We start from the raw sequence: 7,645 nt of genomic DNA on the forward strand, positions 1-7,645 counted from the left end.
AGCAGTCCTCCAGTAGTTGTAGAAGGAACAGTCCTCCAGTAGTTATAGAAGGAACAGTCCTCCAGTAGTTATAGAAGGAACAGCAGTCCTCCAGTAGTTGTAGAAGGAACAGTCCTACAGTAGTTATAGAAGGAACAGTCCTCCAGTAGTTATAGAAGGAACAGTCCTCCAGTAGTTATAGAAGGAACAGCAGTCCTCCAGTAGTTGTAGAAGGAACAGCCCTACAGTAGTTATAGAAGGAACAGCCCTACAGTAGTTATAGAAGGAACAGCAGTCCTCCAGTAGTTATAGAAGGAACAGTCCTCCAGTAGTTATAGAAGGAACAGTCCTACAGTAGTTATAGAAGGAACAGCCCTACAGTAGTTATAGAAGGAACAGCAGTCCTACAGTAGTTATAGAAGGAACAGTCCTACAGTAGTTATAGAAGGAACAGCAGTCCTCCAGTAGTTGTAGAAGGAACAGCCCTACAGTAGTTGTAGAAGGAACAGTCCTCCAGTAGTTATAGAAGGAACAGCAGTCCTACAGTAGTTGTAGAAGGAACAGTCCTCCAGTAGTTGTAGAAGGAACAGCCCTCCAGTAGTTGTAGAAGGAACAGCAGTCCTACAGTAGTTATAGAAGGAACAGTCCTACAGTAGTTATAGAAGGAACAGCCCTACAGTAGTTATAGAAGGAACAGCAGTCCTACAGTAGTTATAGAAGGAACAGCCCTACAGTAGTTATAGAAGGAACAGTCCTCCAGTAGTTATAGAAGGAACAGCAGTCCTCCAGTAGTTGTAGAAGGAACAGTCCTCCAGTAGTTATAGAAGGAACAGTCCTACAGTAGTTATAGAAGGAACAGTCCTCCAGTAGTTATAGAAGGAACAGCCCTACAGTAGTTATAGAAGGAACAGTCCTCCAGTAGTTATAGAAGGAACAGCCCTACAGTAGTTATAGAAGGAACAGTCCTCCAGTAGTTATAGAAGGAACAGCAGTCCTCCAGTAGTTGTAGAAGGAACAGTCCTACAGTAGTTATAGAAGGAACAGCAGTCCTCCAGTAGTTGTAGAAGGAACAGCAGTCCTCCAGTAGTTGTAGAAGGAACAGTCCTCCAGTAGTTGTAGAAGGAACAGCCCATCCTAGCAGGCTACTTCCTGAGATAATAGACCAACTCAGTTTCTCCTCATTCTCCCTGAAGTAGGAACTCATTCACTCCCCCTAGCAGATTGTCCAAAACATTGGATTGGTGTGTGTGTTACAGCGTGAAGGCGCCTACTCCATAACAGTGGTAGAACACATAGACATGTCTTCTGAAGGGGTCCACTATGAGGTAGGAGAATGACTGATCCTCCTTTTCTCTGGCTGGGTAAATCACACCGGATGCATCCTGAAGAGAGAACACACAGGATGAGATACGGCTGAGAGTCTCTCTCAATTTCATTTCAATTCAAGGGGCTTTATTGGCATGGGGAAACATATGTTTACATTGCCGAAGCAAGTGAAATAAACAGTAACAACTGAACAGTAAACATTACACTCATTACACAAAACAATAAAGACATTTCAAACGTCATATTGTCTATATACAGTGTTGTAATGATGTGCAAATAAAGTACAAAAGGGAAAATAAATCAACATAAATATAGGTTGCGTTTACAGTGGTGTTTGATAATGATTCTATTTCAATAGCAGTAATGATAATATAATAATAATGTTACCAGAGCAGAGACTTTGATGACAGTGGAAACAACACTGATCTCCTTGCTCTCTGGATTCTTCTGAACACTAGAACACAAACATCACACACACCATCTATTAGTGTAGGGGTGTATGGTGTGGTGTATGGTGGGGTGTATGGTGTGGTGTATGGTGGGGTGTATGGTGTGGTGTATGGTGGGGTGTATGGTGGGGTGAATGGTGTGGTGAATGGTGTGGTGTATGGTGGGGTGTATGGTGGGGTGTATGGTGTGGTGTATGGTGTGGTGTATGGTGTGGTGTATGGTGGGGTGTATGGTGTGGTGTATGGTGGGGTGAATGGTGTGGTGTATGGTGGGGTGTATGGTGGGGTGTATGGTGTGGTGTATGGTGTGGTGTATGGTGGGGTGTATGGTGTGGTGTATGGTGGGGTGTATGGTGTGGTGTATGGTGTGGTGTATGGTGGGGTGTATGGTGGGGTGTATGGTGTGGTGTATGGTGGGGTGTATGGTGGGGTGTATGGTGTGGTGTATGGTGGGGTGTATGGTGGGGTGAATGGTGTGGTGTATGGTGTGGTGTATGGTGTGGTGTATGGTGGGGTGTATGGTGGGGTGTATGGTGGGGTGTATGGTGGGGTGTATGGTGTGGTGTATGGTGTGGTGTATGGTGGGGTGTATGGTGTGGTGAATGGTGTGGTGAATGGTGGGGTGTATGGTGTGGTGTATGGTGTGGTGAATAGTGTGGTGTATGGTGTGGTGTATGGTGGGGTGTATGGTGTGGTGTATGGTGGGGTGTATGGTGTGGTGTATGGTGTGGTGAATGGTGTGGTGTATGGTGTGGTGAATGGTGTGGTGTATGGTGTGGTGTATGGTGTGGTGTATGGTGGGGTGTATGGTGTGGTGTATGGTGTGGTGTATGGTGTGGTATATGGTGGGGTGTATGGTGTGGTGTATGGTGGGGTGTATGGTGTGGTGAATGGTGGGGTGTATGGTGTGGTGAATGGTGTGGTGTATGGTGGGGTGTATGGTGTGGTGTATGGTGGGGTGTATGGTGTGGTGAATGGTGGGGTGTATGGTGTGGTGAATGGTGTGGTGAATGGTGTGGTGTATGGTGTGGTGTATGGTGGGGTGTATGGTGTGGTGAATGGTGGGGTGTATGGTGTGGTGAATGGTGTGGTGAATGGTGTGGTGTATGGTGTGGTGTATGGTGGGGTGTATGGTGGGGTGTATGGTGTGGTGTATGGTGTGGTGAATGGTGTGGTGAATGGTGTGGTGAATGGTGGGGTGTATGATGTGGTGAATGGTGGGGTGTATGGTGTGGTGAATGGTGGGGTGTATGGTGGGGTGTATAGTGTGGTGTATGGTGGTGGTGTGGGGTGTATGGTGTGGTGTATGGTGGGGTGGGGTGTATGGTGTGGTGTACGGTGGGGTGTATGGTGGGGTGTACGGTGGGGTGTATGGTGGGGTGTATGGTGTGGTGTGTGGTGTATGGTGTGGTGTACAGTGTGGTGTATGGTGGGGAATTTGGTGTGGTGGGGTGTATGGTGTGGTGTATGTGTATGGTGTGGTGTACAGTGTGGTGTATGGTGGGGAATTTGGTGTGGTGGGGTGTATGGTGTGGTGTATGTGTATGTGTGTGGTGTACGGTGTATGGTGTGGTGTATGGTGGGGTGTACGGTGTGGCGTATGGTGTGCTGTGTGGTGTATGGTGTGGTGTATGGTGGGGTGTATGGTGTGGTGTATGGTGGGGTGTATGTGTGTGGTGTACGGTGTGGTGTGTGGTGTAGTGTATGGTGTGGTGTACAGTGTGGTGTATGGTAGGGGTGTGTATGGTGTGGTGTATGGTGGGGTGAATGGTGTGGTGTATGGTGGGGTGTATGGTGGGGTGTATGGTGTGGTGTATGGTGTGGTGTATGGTGGGGTGTATGGTGGGGTGTATGGTGTGGTGTATGGTGTGGTGTATGGTGTGGTGTATGGTGGGGTGTATGGTGGGGTGTATGGTGTGGTGTATGGTGGGGTGTATGGTGGGGTGTATGGTGTGGTGTATGGTGGGGTGTATGGTGGGGTGAATGGTGTGGTGTATGGTGTGGTGTATGGTGTGGTGTATGGTGGGGTGTATGGTGGGGTGTATGGTGGGGTGTATGGTGGGGTGTATGGTGTGGTGTATGGTGTGGTGTATGGTGGGGTGTATGGTGTGGTGAATGGTGTGGTGAATGGTGGGGTGTATGGTGTGGTGTATGGTGTGGTGAATGGTGTGGTGTATGGTGTGGTGTATGGTGGGGTGTATGGTGTGGTGTATGGTGGGGTGTATGGTGTGGTGTATGGTGTGGTGAATGGTGTGGTGTATGGTGTGGTGAATGGTGTGGTGTATGGTGTGGTGTATGGTGTGGTGTATGGTGGGGTGTATGGTGTGGTGTATGGTGTGGTGTATGGTGTGGTATATGGTGGGGTGTATGGTGTGGTGTATGGTGGGGTGTATGGTGTGGTGAATGGTGGGGTGTATGGTGTGGTGAATGGTGTGGTGTATGGTGGGGTGTATGGTGTGGTGTATGGTGGGGTGTATGGTGTGGTGAATGGTGGGGTGTATGGTGTGGTGAATGGTGTGGTGAATGGTGTGGTGTATGGTGTGGTGTATGGTGGGGTGTATGGTGTGGTGAATGGTGGGGTGTATGGTGTGGTGAATGGTGTGGTGAATGGTGTGGTGTATGGTGTGGTGTATGGTGGGGTGTATGGTGGGGTGTATGGTGTGGTGTATGGTGTGGTGAATGGTGTGGTGAATGGTGTGGTGAATGGTGGGGTGTATGATGTGGTGAATGGTGGGGTGTATGGTGTGGTGAATGGTGGGGTGTATGGTGGGGTGTATAGTGTGGTGTATGGTGGGGTGGGGTGTATGGTGTGGTGTATGGTGGGGTGGGGTGTATGGTGTGGTGTATGGTGGGGTGGGGTGTATGGTGGGGTGTACGGTGGGGTGTATGGTGGGGTGTATGGTGTGGTGTGTGGTGTATGGTGTGGTGTACAGTGTGGTGTATGGTGGGGAATTTGGTGTGGTGGGGTGTATGGTGTGGTGTATGTGTATGGTGTGGTGTACAGTGTGGTGTATGGTGGGGAATTTGGTGTGGTGGGGTGTATGGTGTGGTGTATGTGTATGTGTGTGGTGTACGGTGTATGGTGTGGTGTATGGTGGGGTGTACGGTGTGGCGTATGGTGTGCTGTGTGGTGTATGGTGTGGTGTATGGTGGGGTGTATGGTGTGGTGTATGGTGGGGTGTATGTGTGTGGTGTACGGTGTGGTGTGTGGTGTAGTGTATGGTGTGGTGTACAGTGTGGTGTATGGTAGGGGTGTGTATGGTGTGGTGTATGGTGTGGTGTACAGTGTGGTGTATGGTGGGGTGTATGGTGTGGTGGGGTGTATGGTGTGGTGTGGGGTAGGGTGGGGTGTACGGTGTGGTGTATGGTGTGGTGTATGTTGTGGTGTATGGTGGGGTGTGGTGTACAGTGTGGTGTATGGTGTGGAGGGGTATTTGGTGTGGTGGGGTGTATGGTGTGGTGTATGTGTGTGGTGTACGGTGTATGGTGTGGTGGGGTGTATGGTGTGGTGTATGGTGGGGTGTATGGTGGGGTGTATGGTGGGGTGTACGGTGTGGTGTATGGTGTGGTGTATGGTGTGCTGTGTGGTGTATGGTGGGGTGTATGGTGTGGTGTGTGGTGGGGTGTATGTGTGTGGTGTACGGTGTGGTGTATGGTGCGGTGTGTGATGTATGGTGTGGTGTCTGGTGGGGTGTATGTGTGTGGTGTACGGTGTGGTGTACGGTGTGGTGTACGGTGGGGTGTATGTGTGTGGTGTACAGTGTGGTGTATGTGTGTGGTGTACGGTATGTGTGTGGTGTATGGTGGGGTGTATGGTGTGGTGTATGGTGGGGTTTATGGTGTGGTGTATGTGTGTGGTGCACGGTGTGGTGTACAGTGGGGTATATGTGTGTGGTGTATGGTGTGGGTGTACTGTGTGTTGTACGGTGTGGTGTATGTTGTATGGCGTGGTGTATGGTGTGGTGTGTATGGTGTGGTGTATGGTGTGGTGTATGGTGTGGGTGTATGGTTTGGTGTGTGGTGTATGGTGTGGTATATGGGTGTGAGTGTTGTGTGGGTGTATGGTGTGGTGTATGTGTGTGAGTATGGTGTGGTGTATGGTGTGGTGTATGTGTGTGAGTATGGTGTGGTGTATGGTGGGGTGTATGGTGTGGTGTATGGTGTGGTGTGGTGTATGGTGTGGTGTATATGTGTGAGTATAGTGTGGTGTATGGTGTGGTGTATAGTATGTGTGTGAGTATGGTGTGGTTTATGGTGGGGTGTATGTGTGGTGTATGGTGGGGTGTATGTGTGTGAGTATGGTGTGGTGTATGGTGTGGTGTGGTGTATGTGTGTGAGTATGGTGTGGTGTATGGTGGGGTGTATGTGTGGTGTATGGTAGGGTGTATGGTGTGGTGTATGGTGTGGTGTACGGTGTATGGTGTGGTGTTTGGTGGGGTGTATGGTGGGGTGTACGGTGTGGTGTATGGTGTGGTGTATGGTGGGGTGTATGGTGGGGTGTATGGTGTGGTGTATGGTGGGGTGGGGTGTATGTGTGTGGTGTACGGTGTGGTGTGTGGTGTAGTGTATGGTGTGGTGTATGGTGTGGTGTATGGTGTGGTGTACAGTGTGGTGTATGGTAGGGGGGTGTAGGGTGTGGGGGAGAGTGTGGTGTATGGTAGGGTGTATGGCAGGGTGTGGTATACCTGACCAGGTCCCTGTAAATGGTTCTAGTGGTGTCTATGTAGGGGTTTATGGTGTGGTGTAGGGTGTGGTGTACGGTGTGGTGTGGTATGGTGTAGGGTGTGGTGTAGGGTGTGGTGTAGGGTGTGGTGTAGGTTGTGGTGTATGTTGTGGTGTATGGTAGGGTGTGGTGTATGGTGTGGTGTATGGTGGGGTTTATGGTGTGGTGTATGTGTGTGGTGCACGGTGTGGTGTACAGTGGGGTGTATGTGTGTGGTGTATGGTGTGGGTGTACTGTGTGTTGTACGGTGTGGTGTATGTTGTATGGCGTGGTGTATGACGTGGTGTATGGTGTGGTGTGTATGGTGTGGTGTATGGTGTGGGTGTATGGTTTGGTGTGTGGTGTATGGTGTGGTATATGGGTGTGAGTGTGGTGTGGGTGTATGTGTGTGAGTATGGTGTGGTGTATGTGTGTGAGTATGGTGTGGTGTATGGTGGGGTGTATGGTGTGGTGTATGGCATGGTGTATGGTGTGGTGTGGTGTATGGTGTGGTGTATATGTGTGAGTATAGTGTGGTGTATGGTGTGGTGTATAGTATGTGTGTGAGTATGGTGTGGTTTATGGTGGGGTGTATGTGTGGTGTATGGTGGGGTGTATGTGTGTGAGTATGGTGTGGTGTATGTGTGTGAGTATGGTGTGGTGTATGGTGGGGTGTATGTGTGGTGTATGGTAGGGTGTATGGTGTGGTGTATGGTGTGGTGTACGGTGTATGGTGTGGTGTTTGGTGGGGTGTATGGTGGGGTGTACGGTGTGGTGTATGGTGTATGGTGGGGTGTATGGTGGGGTGTATGGTGTGGTGTATGGTGGGGTGTATGTGTGTGGTGTACGGTGTGGTGTGTGGTGTAGTGTATGGTGTGGTGTATGGTGGGGTGTATGGTGTGGTGTATGGTGTGGTGTACGGTGTGGTGTATGGTAGGGGGGTGTAGGGTGTGGTGTAGAGTGTGGTGTATGGTAGGGTGTATGGCAGGGTGTGGTATACCTGACCAGGTCCCTGTAAATGGTTCTAGTGGTGTCTATGTAGGGGTTTATGGTGTGGTGTAGGGTGTGGTGTAGGGTGTGGTGTGGTATGGTGTAGGGTGTGGTATGGTGTGGTGTAGGGTGTGGTGTAGGGTGTGGTGTGGTGTAGGGTGTGGTGTATGTTGTGGTGTATGGTAGGGTGTGGTGTACC

The 7,645-nt window shown here is 50.1% G+C and overlaps 1 protein-coding gene across 1 annotated transcript in view; it reads right to left on the reverse strand.

The window, feature by feature from the left end:
- Positions 1–551: 551 nt before the first annotated feature.
- The window catches only part of cfap300 (cilia and flagella associated protein 300), a 20,447-nt gene continuing 13,353 nt past the window's right edge, over positions 552–7,645 (reverse strand). The window contains exons 6-7 of the mRNA XM_045717506.1: positions 1,693–1,759; positions 552–1,361 (exon numbers count right to left, since the gene is read on the reverse strand). Of these exons, the coding sequence (XP_045573462.1) occupies positions 1,230–1,361; positions 1,693–1,759 (199 nt within the window). The 3' untranslated portion in view covers positions 552–1,229. The remainder of the gene's footprint in view (positions 1,362–1,692; positions 1,760–7,645) is intronic.

The sequence above is a fragment of the Salmo salar genome, chromosome ssa04, assembly GCF_905237065.1.
Source record: "Salmo salar chromosome ssa04, Ssal_v3.1, whole genome shotgun sequence".
Taxonomy (NCBI): Eukaryota; Metazoa; Chordata; class Actinopteri; order Salmoniformes; family Salmonidae; genus Salmo; species Salmo salar.